Genomic DNA, 19,467 nt, shown 5'->3' on the forward strand with positions numbered 1-19,467 from the left:
AATGTACGTGGCAATATGAAAAATCAGGTGAATAGTAGGGGCGAAGTGAAAAATGTTTGCATTATCAGTACAATATTTTATTCGACGACCAGAAGCGTATGCCAATGCGATGCATTGCGGCGGGCTCGACGAATCATTATCCAATCATACGAGTCCCGATCAAGGATGACGGCTGGCGTTGCCGAATTGGACGGAACCGTCGGAATCGTTATATGACTTGACGGCGAAACGTAACGGAGACCGACGGGAAGACGTTCTCAACGGAACGAGGGCCCTCCTGGGCCCCCACCCATCGAACCACTGCGGCGCGCCTCCTATTTATACTCCTTCTCCCGGCCTTTTCCTTCTCCCTCAGCTGTCCGTCGATCGATCGAGGATGGTCATGGTGGTTTCTCGACAGGGAAGGCAGCTCCAGCGCTACAGCAACACCGGGAGTCGCCTCGTAGTCGGGTAACCGAATCGATCGTTTCCTAGATCATTAACGTTTTAGATCGAGTGCGCCTTTCTGAAAATCTAGGGTTTTTATCGCCCGATCGGATCTTTATCGGCTTTTTTTTATCGCGTCCAGGTGCATTCCTTACAAGTTTAATCATGGGGAAGAACTCGATAAATCCGTGGAGGTGCTCGTCATCAGCTCGCCGAAAGGAAATGGCTTGCTGTTTCCAAAGGTGTGTGTGTGTGTGTGTATTGAAGGTCCATTTTCGTCTATGCTCGGATCCCTTCATTTCTTACTCTAGCAATTAATTGTTTCATGATCCCCTTCACTTTTTTAGTCTGCAAAAAAAAAAAAATGCAATTAGTTGCTTCAGCTAAAGAGATCGAATCAAATTAAACCTTTAATGACTCCTTTTTTAGGATTCTCGTAGTTATTCTTAATTATTGCTTCACATAATGTCTATTTGCAAGTAGTCTTATACATAATTCATGGTCCCAACAATCTCTTGTTCGTCATAAGAGAACAAAAAGAGTGCAAATTTGTTGACTAAACAATTTCCTAAGAAAAGGTGGTCAATTAATGTTTGCCGGTACGTCGCCAGGGTGGTTGGGAGACTGATGAGACCATAAAAGAAGCAGTCTCAAGGGAGGCAATGGAAGAGGCTGGAGTGCAGGGCAACATTGAGGTCAGCTTACTCCCTAATTATACTGACTCGAACAGTTTAACGTCTTCCGGCAGCACTGTCCATAGATAACCTTTTTCTTTAATGGCGCAGAGGAAACTTGGGAAATGGAAGTACAAGAGCAGAACTTATGATGCATACTACGAAGGCATCATGTTCCCTCTGAATGTCACAGAGGAACTCGGAGACTGGCCAGAGATGCAAACAAGAGAGCGCAAATGGGTGAGCAAATTAAAACTTCAAGCCATAGTGGAATCGCCCTCTGATCTAAACTACTTAGAGATCTAAATTTCATTCATGGATTAATTTGTTTGACGTTTCAGGTGACAGTGGCTGAAGCTAAGGAAGGATGCCAGCGTCCATGGATGAAAGAGGCATTGGAGAGGCTCGAGGAGAGGCTCTCCAACTCAACCAAGCACACAACACCGCCAGCAGCAACTTAATTTTTTGTTTATTGCAAAAAGTTTTCATGTAGATAAGACAGAGCCTTGTGGATGAACTCTCTGATCCCATCAGCTTTCCTGATGGTCTAGCAGAGTTTGATCATTCTTTAAATTCTTTCAGCCTGTGCATTTTATACTTGAACATTGTAAGACCATAAAACTTAATGCGATATGACTTTTAAAGATGAAATTTGTGACACCTGTTGTTATAGTTGAATTACGCAAGGCCGACGATATTTCAGTAACAATCGAAATCGGACTGTCTGTCTCATTTCAATTACGCAAGGCCTGGCCCAAATATTTAAAAACTGTAAAATAAAATAAACATAATTTAAATCACAAACGTTTAATAGATATTTAAAAGTCCTCATTTTCTTAAATCAAAAGACATCTCATTAGATATTTTATTTGAAAATTACTTACAACAAGACGTGTATGATTTAAAATTTAAGATTTAGCTCTAGATATTACATAGACGGTAGAGGTATAATATTTATAGTGTAATATTTGAGGATTAATTTTTAGAATTTGATAATTTATATTTTATTTCATCATACGTCTAAGATTTGTATATATGTATTTATCTCTCTTAATATTCGTGGGGCTGATATTAGAGGTTGTTAATATAACATATCCATATTTTTTTTTAAAAAAAAATAAGATTTAGTTTGATTAATATGAAATATAAGATTTTTTTAAGTGGTAGTAGTTATTCGATAACTATATATTATAATAACTACCCCTAGCTGTTATACCATTATAGGTAAATTTTAAAATTTTAAATTGGATATTATTATATTAAAATATTTTTTTATTAACTTAGTTAAAATTTATTTAAACTTAATAAAAATATTTTTAAAATATTTGTAAAAGTACTAAGCAGTTGTTACAAATATTATAAATGTATTGTATAGGTGTTATATCTTGTAATAGCTATAGAATAATTGTTAGGGTCGATTTGTGTTAGAGAGGGTCGAATAGTTCATCGCGCTTCGTTGGCTTGTTTTGTTGTTGTTGATATGCAACGGAAGGACTCGAAACAAGACTTACAACGCTAACACGAGGATTTACTTTTTAGGGTCCTTTAGTGCTAGGAGGGGTGAATAGCTCGTCATAAGCTTGTTGTCTTATTTCGTGATGATGGTATGCAGCGGAATGAACTCGAAGTAAACTTACAATGCTAACACAAAGGATTTACTTGGTATCCACCTCAAGAAGAGGTGACTAATCCAATGATCCACACGCGACACACACTCCACTAATGAAAACACTCCTTCTCGGTAACTGCCGGAGATGGAGAAATCTCGTACAAGACTCACCCAAGCATACAACTCAACACAAGAAGAAAATACAAAGAATACAACTGAAAAACCTTTCTTCTTGCTCACTTGATGCTTGTAGATGCCTCTTGAACCTCGGAAGTGCAACAACACTTGTCTCCAAGAGCTTCCAAGAACTGGCGACGAGTTGTAGGAGAAGTTGTGTGTAGATCGGGAGAAGAGATGCGGAGAAGAAGCTTGCTAATGGCTATATACCTCGCGCTCCTAGGGCTCCCAATCGATTGCCACGTCAGATCTGTGTCATCCTAGTCGTTCATCGCTCGCTTCCTGCGCAACGGTCGAATCTCAATCGATCGGCTGATCAATTGGGGAGGCTTGAATCGATTGGCTGATCGATTCAGAGCGCCTCTATGCTCTCTGGACAAAGACTTGAATCGATCGACCGATCGATTCAAGCTTCCTCGCAATAGCGCAAGAAACCAGCTGTCAATCGATCGGTCAATCGATTAGCATTGCCCAATCGATCGGTCGATCGATTGGCGGTGCCTAATCGATCGGTCGATCGATTGGCGGTGCCCAATCGATCGGCTGATCGATTGGGAAAGGTTCTGTGCTCGCGATAATTGCTCCCAATCGATCAGTCGATCGATTGGGTCAACCTACACTTGTGTCACACTCCCAATTGTTCTGCAAATCGATTGGGCTCTGGTTCAATTGATCAGTCGATCGATTGACCATCTTTGGACTTGGCTAAACTCAAGTCCAAGGTCTCCAAACCTAACATTCGGTCAACCGTGACCTGTTGGAACCTTATGCCTATCGTCCGGTCAATCTTGACCTGCTAGGACTCCTTCACCAAGTGTCTGGTCAATCCCTTTGACTGACTTGGACTTTTCTCCTTGTGCCAAGTGTTCGGTCAACCTTGACCCACTTGGACTTACCGTCTTGTGCCAAGTGTCCAGTCCTCCATGACCCACTTGGACTTCCACCAGATGTTCGGTCACCCTTGACCCATCTGGATTTCCACGTGCCTGGCTTCACTCACCAGGACTTTCACTTAGCTTCACTCACTAGGGTTTTCACTTGACTTCACTCACTAGGATTTTTTCATTGTCTAGTTTCACTCACTGGGACTTTCACCTACCTGACTTCACTCACCAGGACTTTCACCTAACTTCACTCACTAGGATTTTCCAACTGCCTATCTTCACTCACTAGGTCTTTCACCTGGCTTTACTCACCAGGATTTTCCAACTGTCTGGCTTCACTCAGTAGGACTTTCAACTGCCTAACCTCCAGTTAGGACTTTCCTAGTCAATCTTTTGATCTACTAGACTCTTCTTCACATCTAACTGGTCAACCTTGACCAGAGGGGAATTGTATCAACAATCTTCCTAAACGGATAATGCATCTGCAATCTCCATGTATTGTCAAACATCAAGACTCAAGCTTGAGCCAACTCAAGATTAGTCAACCTGGTCAACCTTGACCAAGGGGATATTGCACCAATAATCTCCCCCTTTTTGATGTTTGACAATGCCTTTAAATTAGGCTAATCTCATAGTCTCAACTTCCTTTCATTCCAAAGTATGAATGAGAGTTTCCTTCATTCTCCCCCTTTCCTAGAGGGAAAACTCCCTCTTTGGATAATGAAAGTCTAACTTAACCTTACATTCTCCCCTTATTGGCATACATAAAAAAAAAATCTCCCCCAAAGAGTTACTTATCGTTGTTCACAACTTCACTCGTTGTTCACAACACCACAATGAAGGTCTCATACCCTTCATTGTATTAAATGCTCAGCCTTGAGCATTAATCCTTTCACAATGCTTATCCTAACGCATTCATTATTCCAACAATGAAGGTCTAATACCCTTTACTGTATCAAATGCTCACCCTTAAACATTAATCCTCGTTGTAATGATCATCTTAGAGCATCCATAACTCAACAATGAAGATATACACTCTCCATTATTTTTCAGTGCTCAACCTTGAGTATCTTTCCAATTGAAGGTGATAAAATGAAGGATTTATCACCTTCAATGGTTTTAGAAAGCGATAAGTTGGAAAGCTGGGAGGTGGTGGTTTTGCTAACTGGACGTGGACTTCGCTCCGCTTTGTAAAACAAATGACGTTAGTGTCGAGCCAAGGAAAGGACCCCTGACATTGGCCCTCTGATGCTCAAGTCAGTCACCGGAATGTAGAGAGAAACGGAGCAACAATAGAACTCAAGAATAATGTGTTTCTCCGCCGGTGATGGACCCCCTTTATATAGAGCCCTGGTGGACGACGTGCATGCTTCCCAAGCACGAGCGCACTCTCTAATATGTCCTATGAAAGGATTTCTCAGAAAAGTACCTCTGATATCATACCTTAGCAGGGCATGCATATCCATGACACGATAGTAGAAGCTTCCGTCGTACGATCTGCCTATCGACCATGCCTCGTGTTAGCGGCACTATCTCCTAAAAGGATGTCGAGAGATTCTACGGTGGTCCTGTTGCTGGACCGAGCGGGGTAGCCGCTCAGCCGAGACTCCGCTCCGTCAGTGGTCAGGTCTCGCTGCTTGGCCGAGCGAGGTAACCGCTCGGCGTGGACCCCTTCGCTCTGTCGACTTCATGTGGTTCTTCCGTGCGATGACTATGTAGTAACATGTCCTTCCCCGTTCGGACAAGCTATCCGATCTCCCTCGACGTTCTGCTACGCCGTATTGAGAGTCGGTTGTCGTACGTGTCATCTCAAGCTGGACGGATGGTTTGGTCGGACATGTTTCCCGCCGGTGGACCCTGACTGCCCGACCGACCATTTTAATTATCCTTCGTTTGACCCTCTGACACCCGGGTGTTGGGCATTGACCACCTCGACTTTAACCTCCACTTTAACAATTGATCCCGTACCAGGTTGTCCTCCCCATCACCGCATCAATATATATTCAAAATTTCCCCATTTTTCTAAATAAAAAATAAAATTAGTATTCACACAATAAAACTCATACTTATTTGATTACTATTTTTTAGATAATGATAATGTAAAATTATACATATATTTCATTTAATATTTTTTTTAAAAATAAATTAAGCATAGCATATCTTATCAAGTTAATTCAAATTACAGACATCTCAACTGAAGCTCTACATCAGTTATTATGAGTATGAATAGTGCCTGAAATTGTTGTTAATATGAACCTTAAATTTAATTGGCACAGCTTATATCAAGTCAATTCAAATTACACAATACTTCAACTGACCCTTCGTGTCGGTCATTATCATCACAAATGACATGTATCCAGGTGTTCACTGATGAACGGAGGAAGCGATTATGTTATGATAAATTTATAGAATTGGTAAAGGTTGAATTTTAGTAAAGATTGAGAAATCCTTGCATGTATGAGCTAGCTTTGTTTTTCTCATTTACTTTTTTCTAATACTGTAGGATAATTGTGGGGTTGCTAGGATAACATATTTTACTTTTTATAGAACTGATGAACTGAAGAAATTTTGTATTTAAAAATTAGTGCACTTGATACTTGCATAATTATTTATTTCTATAGATTTTAAGATTAATTTTTAATAAGAGTAAAATAACTCATTAGGAACTGATCTCCTTTTATAAAATATCATTATGTTAAGATGAAATATTTCTATAATTTATTAGTCTCTATCTTATTGCGGGACTGATGATACTAATCATTTGAGTTAAATAATTTCATTTTTCTCTAATTGATGAACGAAAGAAAGTCTCCGGCTACAGGCAACGACAAAGATCCTACAGTTAATCAGACATCCACATATTGATTTTTAATTGTGGTATACTGTAGATTAATTTTAGAAGCTAACTGTGAAATGATAAATTTTTAGTGCTTCTAATTTATTTTGATGATCAGAAATTTCTAGAGAAAATCCATCGACGTCAATTTGAAAACTGAATAACTGAATTAAAAAAAACCTAACGGAGGAAAAAGGTTTCATGGTCGAGCATACAGTTAGCCATCACCATCCCTTAATTGCACCATGTAATAAATTGTGATGGGGTTGGTACGTAGAGCGTCCAGTTAGCTGTATCCAACTATCCATCCATTAATTAGGGCTAGGATAGTAAATAAGTAAAATTGAGCTAAATTATTTGATAAGTCCTTAAATGAGTTATTTAAATGATTTTTAAATTTAATTTAATTTATTTTTTATTCAGTTTAGTTTAAGATTAAATATTATCAAATTCTTGATTTAAAATTATTTAATTGTCTGACTTGATTAGTTATAAAACTGCATAATTTAAACTCATATATTTATTGATCATTTCTGAAAGTCGATGAGATGAAAAGCTGAAGATATGGATATTTCGTTGACCACTTAAAGATTTCACCCTACTCTATAAAATAAATAACGTCAGTGTCGAACCAGGGAAGGGGTCCCGGCGTTGACCCTCTGACGCTCGAGTCAGTCATCGACAATGAAGTAGAAGGCGGAGCAACAAGAACGAACACTGTAGCACCAATAATGTATCGTGTACCTCCACCGATGCTTGGACACCCTTTATATAGAGTTCTTGTAGTGCGCGTGCCCGCTTCTAAAGGTGGGTATGCTTCCCAAAGTTTCCCCTTAAAAGACTTGTCAACAAAGTGTCCCTGACACAATACCTCAACAAGCTGAGTATATCTCTGATGTGACAATGGAAGCTTCCATCGTACGATCTTCTGGTTGATCATGCTTGGTGTTAGCGGCACTAACTCCCAAAAGGATGTCGATGGATAACACAGGGGGGTCTGCTGTAAGGCCGAGCGGAATAGCCGCTCGGCCAGAGTTTCACTACGTTCGTACTACACCCGCTCAGCCATAACTTCGTTGCGACTGCCGAATCCTATTATCTGGCTAAGCGGGCTAGCTGCTCGGTCAAGACATTGTATCCTCCTTGCGTCCAACACCTTCTTAAGCGTCGGTTGTTCAGCGCATCCCCCCCCCCCGAGTTAAAGGTAGGGTCGGATCAGGCACATTCTCCTCCCTATCGGGGACCTGATCGCTTGACCAGCCGATACACTTATCGTTCGTCCGGCCATATGATACCCGAACGTTGACGACCTTGACTTTGACCTCCATTGTGGCAACTATCCCCCGTAGGGTGAGCCCCTCCTTATCACCGCATCACATGTCTCTCCCTCAAGTCTAGTCGAAAGAGGCTGTAAGTCCGACTGACTAGACAAATTGTCAATGATGCTTTTCACCCGATCAGTTTACAATACTCCTTGGCTTCTGTTCAGCCTAACATGGCCCAACGGTCGGCTATGTGACCGCTCTTTGTCAGTCGACCTGTTGAAGATTGTCGCGGCCATATGTAAGCCCCCTTAAGCCGATCGGCATAACAACCATTCATACTTGGAAATCTTTTCTTGAGCTTCTTTGGGTGAGCGCGATCCGGGCTTACGTCACCCATATTTATGAGAAATTGTGCAAATCCCTGAGCATTATGGCTTAGTGCGCCCCCATGCCTCTTAATTACCTTCATTAAATGTCGACCCGTAGCGAGGCGCCACGTGCCCCCCTGCTGCCGCCGCACGCTGGACGTGACAGACGGATATCCTCTGGCGATGTGGTGTTTGGCGGTTTGAATTTTATGACCAGATTTATGTCTAGGTCTTCGTGACCCTCGATCGGACGACCCTAATCGACCGGTCCTAGGGTTTATAAACCCGTTGTATTGCCTTCTTCCTCTGCACTTCTCTGTCTTCGAGCTTTTCGACGTCACCCCATCTCTGTGTTCCGACGATATTCTTCCTTTCCTGCTCCTCCAGCAACCCTCTAGTAAGCTTCCTTCCAATCACATATCGCCTTCTTCCTCTGCACTTCTCCGTCTTTGAGTTTTTCGACGTTTCTTTGTCTGTGTTCCTGTCGGTGTCCCTGGGACTTGGTACACCTCTACTGAGTCCAGGTTTGACGCTGGCGACACTGAGAGCCTGACAGTTGCCTTTTGTTAGGATCTCTCGTACGGCTAGAGAGGGGGGGTGTGAATAGCCGACCCCAAATCTTTGCTCGCTTCTTTCTACAAATTAGGTTAGCAGCGGAAATAACAAAAGGAAACGAAAACAAAACAAAACAAACCAAACCTCAACTCGTCGATGTAACGAGGTTCGGAGATGAAACTCCTACTCCTCGGCGTGTCCGTAAGGTGGACGAAGCCTATCAATCCGTCGGTGGATGAGTCCCCGGAAAACCGGCTAATACAATATACTCCTTGTGGGTGGAGAAACCTCGCCACAATATTCTTACAACAGCAAGAAAGGAATACAACAAGAAATACAAGAAGACAAGAACAATAAATGTAAAAACACAGGTTTTCTTGCCTCCTCGCCGACTGGATTCGTTGAAGCAGCAGCTCCTCAGAACACCTCCAACAGCAGGATATCCCAGTCGAGAAGCTCACGCGAAGCTTGTGAAGAAGAGCTCAACAAAGCTCAGCACGGCACCAGAAGCTCGTAGCGAAGAGAGAAAAGTAAAGAAGGCCCCCGAACCCCTTTATACTGCAGCGAAGAAGAAGAAGAAACTGAACGTCACGGTTAACGGATCGCTCCGCATGCTCGCCAGGCAATCGATGCGAAGCCCTGTTGTCACCGATGGTCCCCGCACCGATCAGGTGTCGCGATCAAGCCCCGATCGGGATCAGGATCCCGCCTCGATCAGTCGCTCAGGCCCTACAGAGAAGATATGACAGCAGACGATGCGTCCTACGTCGGCGATGCGGGACCGACGATGACAATGGATCGGTCCACGATCGATCCCAACGCCCTCCGCGACATCGCGTTCTCCGAACGGCCGCCACGCGACCGATCATGGAAGATCCTGATCGTCCCACCGATGATACCGATCGATGATCGACAGTGCACATCGATCACCGATCGCACGATCAGAGAATATCCAGTGACTTGGTTTTGCCCAAACCAAGTCCAGTTTTCCAAACCAACATTCGGTCAACCTCGACATGTTGGTACTTCATTCCTAGCATCGGTCACTCCCTCGACCAGAATTTCTCGCCAAGTGTCTGGCCAATCCTGACCTACTTGGACTTTCCTCAACACCGGATGTCCGATCATCCCCATCCATCCGATTTTTCCTCGCTGCTGCTTCACCACCCGGTTTCACCGCCTACATTTCCGCTTCACTCACTTAGACTTCTACCTAACCGCCAGCTAGACTTTCACACTTTCACCGTGACTTCTCTCAAGCCTACTTTCCAGCTAGACTTTTCCCGTCGCTTCACTCACGAGACTTTCCAACCGCCTAACATTCCTAGACTTTCCCTCTGCTTCACTCACGGGACTTTCCACACCGCCTTCATCCCGTGATTTTCCCACCGCCGCTTCACTCACCGGTGACTTTCCACCTCCGCCTAACATTCCAGTTAGGACTTTCCTCGTGCAAGCTCCCGGACTTCTCCGCAAGTCTCCATACTTGACTTCCCAACCTCCTGAGCTTTCAACCAAGTCAGCCTTGACCGAGATTGCACCTACAATCTCCCAAACACCTATTCTTGTCCCACATCAAGAATAGAACTCTCTCACGAGTGTCAAACATCAACATGCAACACAACTAGGTCAACCTTGACCTAAGGTTGCACCGACAATCTTCCCGTGTCAAACATCAAAATACAACTTGAGTCGGGTCAACCGTCGGCTCAACCTAAGGTTGCACCAACAATCTCCCCCTTTTTGATGTTTGACAAAACCATAATCAAGTTAGGTTAAACCGATAACCTTAACTCAGGTTTTCCAATGTTCTTCCTTGAACATTCTTTCCAAACTCAATATTCTCCTTGAACGTTTCTCCCCAAACTTAGGTTAACCCGATAACCTAACTTGGGTTCCTCAATAATCTCCCTTTGACACACATCAAAAGAATTCCAATGTTCTTCCTTGAACATTCCTTGACATTCTTCCCTAGCTTAGGTTAACCCGATAACCTAACTTGGGTTCCCCAATAATTCCATTACTCTCCCTTTGACACACATCAAAAGAAGTCAAGGTCAAGAGTTTCTTCCTAATGAAAGTCTCATACCTTTCATTTGAAACTCTTAATTTCTCCCTTGATACTAAACTCAACAATCAACTTAGTGATAATCCCATATCACTAATCCTTAAAAGTCTTTTGGAGTAAAAACTCCCCTTAAAAGTCAACTCCCTTGACAATTAGGTAAAACTTCCTCTAAAGGTCAACTCCCCTTGACCATTGCACCAACAATGTCTTCGCGAGTTTCAAACCTTTAGAAATCCACAAAACCCAACTTCCAACTGAAATTTTAGAAATTTCAAACAGAATGCGCGCCTGATCGGTCCTCGCACCGATCCACGCCATCGATCGGATGTCCCCCGGCACCCATCCGGCCACCTTCTCCCGATCGAGTCACCGATCGCACCGATCTCTGGATCGGTCGGTCCCTGACCGATCCACACTCTGAAATCAGAGATTTCTGATTTCCCTTTCCGGAAATTCAAAAACTCCTAATAAATTCCAGAAAGTTCCAAAAATCGTAAAATTTTGAGGATACACTCCTCATACCATATACTATCACGGAAAAATAATTTTCTATGAAAATAGTTTCCATTTTTCAATCTTGATACAAAGTTCAAAAACTTTGAAATATTTCAAGTTTAACTCAACTTTGTATCACAATGTTCAATGATGAATGCTATCACTAAGATGGCTTCATCAAGGTTTTACAAATCAATTTCAAAATGATTTTAAACCTTTTAATTTAGGACCATAATCTTAGGGCTAAATGTACATGACTTGTACACAAGCTTTCCCTATGATCCTCCATTTCTTGAATTAGGCTCATCTAGGTACAAGAACTATGCACCTTGATCCTAACTCATGATCCTAATATCTCACACACATCTAAAGTGTATCAAACACATCCATGTCAATTTTGATGTGAGATATGGGTTTAGGTATCTTAGACTAAGGTCTCATGCATTTTCTAAACACAAATTTGATCTCAATATCAAAATGTGTTTTTCATCCTTAAATCAATTCAATTGATTATTAATGCAAGAGATGATGACATGACATAAAATGATATCATAAATGGAAAACATGTGTCAATGTCATGATGTCATGGCATAAAGTATGAAACTTAACTAGAGCATGACATATAATTACCTAAGCATTATCATGACATTTCAAATGATCATAAATTAAATATGATGTCACGACATGGCATATGACAAACAACCATGGTAAGTTAACACAAATAAAATACCTAGATTACCTATCTAAGTATCCTTAATCACTTAGCTAACTTAAATTCTAATCCTAGATTGCCAAAAGTGCTCCAAGAAAATGTCAAAACCCAAATTGGCATTTCTTGATCTCTTGTTTGATTTATACCATTTAAAATTCTACAAGAGTAGCATTTCTAAATTAAGGCCCGGATTGCCTTGATTACCTAAGAGAATATCAAAATCCCAATTTGATATTTCTCTAGGTTTTTCCAAATTGTGTCAATTTAAAGTAAGATTAATATATTCTCACTTTGGCACACTTTACTCTTCCAAGGAGTGAATGATAAAGATTATTCCATTTCATTTTCAAAGGTTCCCAAAAACCTTGAAAATGCTCCTTGAGTGTCAATTTCCTCAAAGTTGGGTTAACTACCCTTCTTATTGGAGTTGACACTCTCTAACCCATCTATGGGGTAGAGAAAATGCTCCTAGGAACCCAATACCTACTTGAGCTCATTGGGTTCACTAAAAATTCACTAGGGATGACTTCCCCCTCCTAATGACCCTCTTAGGCTTTAAAGCCTTGGTCATTTGGGTCTCATCAAGGTCAACTATAGGGGTGACTCCCCTTGTGACCTTGGTAATGGTCTTCCTAGCCTTAGGTTTTGTTCCATAATCGAATGGAACATTATGATAGGTGGGCTTGACCATTTGGGACTTAGGTTTGTGACCCAAACCCTTTTTGTCCTTGGACATTGGTTTTTGACCCTTAAACCCTAGAGATGACTTCTCCAAGTTTTTAAGAGCCTTTTCCAAAGTATCAAGTCTTGACCTCAAGACTTGATTCTCCTTCTCTAATACCTCAATTTTTGATTTGTCATTCTTCTTTGAGGCATTCCTAGGCATGTGTCTAGTTGATTTGGGGTTTCTACCTAGGTTTTCCTTAACCTTAGAAGTGTTAATCCTAGGGTTAGCATTCCTAGTAGTATCCCTATCTAGGTTGACATGTTTAGCACCTAAGCACATGTATTGATTTCTAGTGTTAACATGCTTATCATTATTGACTAATGCAATAAAATTACTAGCATGTATCCTACTAGACTTGCACGAATGAGCCTTAAAAGATACCTTAGGGTTTGCCTTAGCTCCCCCTATCGATGTGCCCGGTCTCTTGCCCTTGTGAGGTTGCCTCCCCCTCGGACAATGGCTCCTATAGTGTCCCCGTTGCTTGCATTGAAAGCACACCACGTGCTTCTTGCCTTTGCGTGTTGGGACTCCGGCTACCTTGACCTTTGGCGCCGGTGGAGTCTTCCTAACTCTCTTTGGACATTTGCTCTTGTAATGTCCATACTCCCTACACTCAAAGCATAATATATGTAATTTATTTGAAACTAAAATGCTTGAGTTACCTAGGGTTTGGGATGGATGACTCTCTCCTTCATCCCTTCTAGAGGTAGAATCTTCTTCTTGCTCCGATCTTGAACAAGAGGAACTCTCCTCCTCTTCTTCCTTGGATGTTGAGTAGCCCTCAACTCCCAATTCGCTCCCTCCATGATGTGAGCTACTTGGCTCACTAGGCTCCTCTTCATGGCTTGAAGTGGAGCTCTCCTCATAGTACTTGGCCAAGTTATCCCATAATTCCTTGGCATTGTTGTAACCTATCTTAAACAAGATGTTAGTAGGCAATGAAAATTCAATTATTCTCGTTACCTCTTCGTTGATTTCGGATTTGTGAATTTGTTCTCTTGTCCACTCCTCCTTCTCAAGTGGTTTTCCTTCCTTATCCACCGGAGGAGTAAAACCTTCTTGTACACAAAACCAATTCATTATGTTAGTCATAAGAAAGTACTTCATCCTTACCTTCCAATACGCGAAGTCGCCGCATTCGTAGAAGGGTGGAATGGTGATGTCTTCTCCATAGAGATCCATCTCTAGCTTTGCTCCCACGGGTGTTGATCCGATGAGCGGCCTGCGATACCACTTGTTAGGATCTCTCATGCGGCTAGAGAGGGGGTGAATAGTGTGAACCCCAAATCTTTGCTCGCTTTCTACAAATTAGGTTAGGCAGCGGAAATAAAAGGAAACGAAAACAAAACAAACCAAACCTCAACTCGATGTAACGAGGTTCGAGATGAAACTCCTACTCTCTGCTCGTGTCAAATGACTGGAAGCCTATCAATCCGTCTGGATGAGTCCCTAAACCGCTAATACAATATACTCTTTGTGGGTGGAGAAACCTCACCACATAGCAAGAAAGGAATACAACAAGAAATACAAGAAGACAAGAACAATAAATGTAAAAACACAGGTTTTCTTGCCTCCTCGCCGACTGAATTCGTTGAAGCAGCAGCTCCTTAGAACACCCAGTCGAGAAGCTCACGCGAAGCTTGTGAAGAAGAGCTCAACAAAGCTCAAGCACCGCATCTATAGCCGCGAGAGAAGAGAAGAAGTAGAGGCGTGCCCCTCCCCTTTATACCTGCCAAGAAGACGGCGAAGAAACTAGTATAGCTAGCTGAACTCCGGCGATCGACAGCGGATCGAACCCGTCAGCAGCTTAAGCAGGGTTGTCGAAGTTCATCCCCCCGGACAGTCGATGATCTGATCGCGTGATCGATCAATGCCGATCGGTCGGTGACGCCGTCGATGTGAGAACGCACACAGACATTCGCAGTGCGATGCCGACGGATCGGTCTGGGACCGATCACATTCGGATCGGTCCACGCACCGATCCCAACTCGCTTCCCTTCCGAGACCTCGGCCGCCGCCACGACCGATCGGTGGAAGATCCTGATCGGTCCACAGGCAGCCAGATCACGTAATCGTAACGACGCGAGCAGATTTCATCGATATCGACGTCTTAGTGACTTGGTTTTGCCCAAACCAAGTCCTTCCAAACCAACATTCGGTCAACCTCGACATGTTGGTACTTCATTCCTAGCATCTGGTCACCCTGACCTGCTAGAATTTCTCGCCAAGTGTCCGGTCAATCCCTTGACCTACTTGGACTTTCTCAACACGGATGTCCGATCATCCACGATCCATCCGGATTTTTTGCGGCTTCACCCGACTCACTCACCTTCACGGCCTTTCACCTCTCACCATTTCCACACGCCTCTCCACTCACCACTCACTGGACTTTTCCCCTGGCTAACATTCAGTGACTTCACCACAACTGCTTCCCACACCGCCGTCACTTTCCTGACAGACTCCTTCCCACACCGCTTCACTCACCTGTCCACATCCACACATCCGCTAACCTTCATCCCACGGCAGACTTTCCACCCTTGCCCTCATACCTCCGCGCAGCTGACTCGCGTACAAGTCTCCATACTTGGACTTTCCGCGTGCCAAGCTCCCTGCTCGGACTTTTCCCGAATCAGGTCAACCTTGACCTGAGATTGCACCTACAATCTCCCAAACACCTATTCTTGTCCCACATCAAGAATAGAACTCTCTCACGAGTGTCAAACATCAACATGCAACACAACTAGGTCAACCTTGACCTAAGGTTGCACCGACAATCTTCCCAGGTCAAACATCAAAATACAACTCGAGTCGGGTCAACCAGGTCAACCTTGACCTAAGGTTGCACCAACACCTTTTAGTTCCCTTCTGAATACAAAGTTGTTCTTCCTTCTCCTTCCGATCGGCCAAATTCTCCGCCGCCCGGTTGTCTTTGTTTCTTTAGGGATCAGTTTATCGTCGATCTATGGTTTCTCATCCACCCCTTCTTTCCTTCTATATGTAACTACTTTCGCATCTCCCTTCATCAATTAGTGTCGAACTCTTTTCGGTTGCTGTGCGGGATAGTGGTTCTATTCCGCCTACACGACATTCCCCTCACTCCTCCGATTTTTCATTACTTTTATTATCCCAAATTGTCTGAGTTGGGGACTTTTCTTTTCCAAGCCCGAGTGAGCTTAGTTTTCTTCAATAAAATGTCGACCTCCAACAAGCATTGGAAGGAATACTTCTTTTTTGTGCGCCTTCCTAAGCGGCTAGACTTCCCGACCGACTGACAGCTCGAAGTGGTTAGTCAGCCTCCCTTAAAATAGTACAAGAGCCAATCGAACTACCTCAATACAGCTTCAATGTTGGCCGGTCAGAAAAATGACATCCACGAGTTGCTGCTAGAGGGTGTCCTCTACATTTTTCGCTTGAGTCCGATTCGCACCCGGCTTCCGTCCAGCCTAGATATGCAACTTCTTCACTCTTTCCTTTGATTTTAACTGATTTTTCTTCCTCTTTTGAAGCTGAAGTCATGCTACGTGCGCGTCTGGCCAGAAAGGCTAAGCTTGCGAATGCTGCGATCAATGCGATGATCGTGGATGAGTTAGAGAGCCGCAGTTTGCAGCCGGTCGGCTATCAAGAAGATCCGCAATCTGAGAGCGAAATGGCTCCAGCCTTGGTGAGTGGAGGGGTAGACAGTCGGACGCCTAGCGGTGGAGCAGCTGGTAAATCACAACCTCCCTCCGAACGGCCTCCGGTTGTTCGGGTTGAGAGGGTGATGGACTCAGCCTCCTCTGGAGAGCCCCTGATAAGGCGCAAGAGGCGTCGGGCGAAGACTTCATCACGATCCGCCTCCTTGGTGGTGCAGACCCCTACTGGCACTTGCCCACACCCTTCCACCGAGTAGATTGAAACCTCAACCCCCGTTCCAGTTCAAGAGACTGCGGCTCCTACGTCGTCTGACCGGACGCCATTATTATCCGGTTTACCGCAAGGAACTCTTTGCGCGTCGTCGGTGGCCTTCACGCCACAGCCATCGAAGGTCAAAAAGTCCGGCATCCATCCGGCGTCCTCATCTCGGTTGTCCTATAGAGCGACCTTAGCCGTCCGGCCGAGCGACCTCGACCCAATCAGCTCCGAGCGGCTAACACCACATAACGGCGATTCTTCATCTGCCAACTAAGGAATGGCGCGAGTCGACTAGCGCTGAATCCTGAGCCCCCAAGCACCAAATAATTATTTAAGGGTCGCTCTCATAGATATGGGCTGACGTCCGGGACTGCGCAGCGATGATGCCTCTGGGGGCGCTCGCGGGCAGCCACACCCAAATGTCCACTAGAGTAAGTGTAGTATTCTTCTTAATTTATCTCCGATCGACACTTATATTTTCCTAGTTACTCGTAATATTGGGTAGAGAGCCTGACTATGTGACAAAGGCTCACATTTTTAGAGCAGGAGGTCAAGTAGCTTAAGGCATCGAGCAGCCAATCATCTACCTCTCAGGAGCAGTTGGAGCAGATGAATGCTGAGGTGGCTCAGTTGAGGGCCAATCTGGCGAAGAGCACGGAGCTACTAGAGGCCGAGCGGGGAAAGAACGCAGAGTAGACCTCTCTGCTGGATCGACTTAACAAGCAAGTCAGCACTTTTGATGCCAAGTTCGAATTGGCTAATGCGAAAAAACTCTAAGCCATCGAGGACCTGGACTTGAAGAATAAAGAGGTCCGGGCTCTCACTAAGAAACTCAAAGAAGCTGAAGATTTTCTAATTGCCGAACGAAAAAGTTGATCGGCCGAAGAAGCTGTCCTTTGAGGCCAACTCTCCGTAAAAAATGATGAGCTGGCCACCGCGAAGGACGAGCTGTGAGCCTCCCGAGCGGCTTTGAAAACTTATCAAGATGTCGAGCCTAGCCGATTTGAGGCTATGAAGAAAAACTACATCCACTTAGACATTTTCAATGACAAGGTCGCTGACAATTAACATTTAGATGGATTATTTGGCCATCAATTTTCATGTGTTAACTCTTTTATAAGATCAATAGTTGATTCTGATCATGCTACCCGATGATGCCTTGAACAATCTAGAGTGATCTCTGCTCGAGTGATTTTCTGTTCACCCCTTTGTTTTTAATCGTTATATAAGAGTTTGTAATCCTTCATAGTGGTAATGAATGATCGCCCGTTCGACGATTTTTTCTTATTCATTCTTCCCTTTGCCGTCATTCGACTTCTCGATTTGACTCTTACTTTTGTTCGTGCAAAGCAGAAAATCCAGAGCGAGATCGCGAGTTTCTTATTGCGACTTGGTGGCCTTCCGATCGGCGACGAGAAGTCATAGCGAAATAATCCCAAGCGATTACCGTATCTTGAAGACTTGGGGCTTTTTGAGTAGCGTGTATCCATAGTTGGCCGCTCATCGTTCTTGCTTGACCGCTTATCGGAACCAGGGTTTAAGGTCGTCGCTCGACCACTGATGACGACAAGGGTTTAAGGTCGTCACTCGACCATTGGTGTATACGAGGGTTTAAGATCATCGTTCGACCGTTGATGAAGACGAGGTTTTAAGGTCGTTGCTCGACCATTGACGAATACTGGGCGAAGACTAGGGTTTAAGGTCATCGCTCGAACATTGAGAAAGACGAGGGTTTAAGGTCGCCGCTCGACCGTTGGGGAAGACGAGGGTTTAAGGTCGCTGCTCGACCGTTGGGGAAGACGAAGGTTTAAGGTCGCCGCTCAATCGTTGGAGAAGACGAGGATTTAAGGTCGCCGCTAGACCGTTGGAGAAGACGCACCTCAAGAGTGACATTCTTCGCTTTTATTCATATTTGCCTTGCGTTCAGGAAACATACAAAAATACATGTATTCACTTGCGCACCTCTCATCCGGCCTTGTAGGGTTAAAGATGATTCACGCTCCACAGCCGCTTGAGCTGCCTTCCCCCCTCATCCTCCAAGTAGTAGGTGTCTGAGCAGAGCTTTTGCACAACCTTTAAAGGTCCCGCCCATGGGACTTCGAGTTTGGCGATGTCGCCGACTGACTTCATTTTCTTCCATACGAGATCGCCGACCTGGAGGGACCTTGGTATCACCCTCCAGTTATAGTTCTGCTTCATCCGTTGTCGATACGCCGTTAGCCGAACAGCTGCTTTCGCCCGCGTTTCATCCACTAAGTAGAGCTCCATGAGTCTCTGTTCGCCGTTTCCTTCATTGTAGTACTGTACCCAATCAGACTCTACTCCGACCTCTACGAGGATGACTGTTTCGCCGTCGTATACCAAGTGGAAAGGAGTTACGCCGATTCCCTCCTTTGGGGTCGTGCGAAGGTCCCATAATACACTGGAGAGCTCGTTGACCCATCTGCTTCCAGCGTGGTCAAGCCGAGCACGTAGGACCCTGAGGATTTCCCTATTAGCGACTTCCGCTTATCCGTTGCTCTGGGGGTAGGTCACCGAGGTGAAGGTTTGTTGGATGTCATAGCTCTCGCACCACTCCCTCAACCTCTGACCGGCGAATTGTCTCCCATTATCTGATACGAGTCGACATGAGATGCCAAACTGACATATGATATTCTGTCAAACAAACTTAATGGCTATATGCTCGGTTATTCTTGCAAGCGGCTCAACTTTCACCCACTTCGAGAAGTAGTCTATCGCGACAAGTAGAAATCTCTGCTAACCTGTCGCCATGGGGAATG

General features: G+C 44.2%; 1 protein-coding gene across 1 annotated transcript; it reads left to right on the forward strand.

Annotated features, from left to right (window-relative positions):
* Positions 1–345: 345 nt before the first annotated feature.
* On the forward strand, positions 346–1,760 carry LOC122034559 (nudix hydrolase 17, mitochondrial-like). The gene is made up of 5 exons (XM_042593858.1): positions 346–450; positions 569–668; positions 1,038–1,121; positions 1,212–1,340; positions 1,442–1,760. Exons 1-5 carry the CDS (start codon positions 377–379, stop codon positions 1,559–1,561), a joined length of 507 nt encoding a protein of 168 aa, XP_042449792.1. The 5' UTR covers positions 346–376; the 3' UTR covers positions 1,562–1,760.
* Positions 1,761–19,467: the final 17,707 nt, after the last annotated feature.

This window comes from Zingiber officinale, chromosome 11B (assembly GCF_018446385.1).
Source record: "Zingiber officinale cultivar Zhangliang chromosome 11B, Zo_v1.1, whole genome shotgun sequence".
Classification (NCBI taxonomy): domain Eukaryota; kingdom Viridiplantae; phylum Streptophyta; class Magnoliopsida; order Zingiberales; family Zingiberaceae; genus Zingiber; species Zingiber officinale.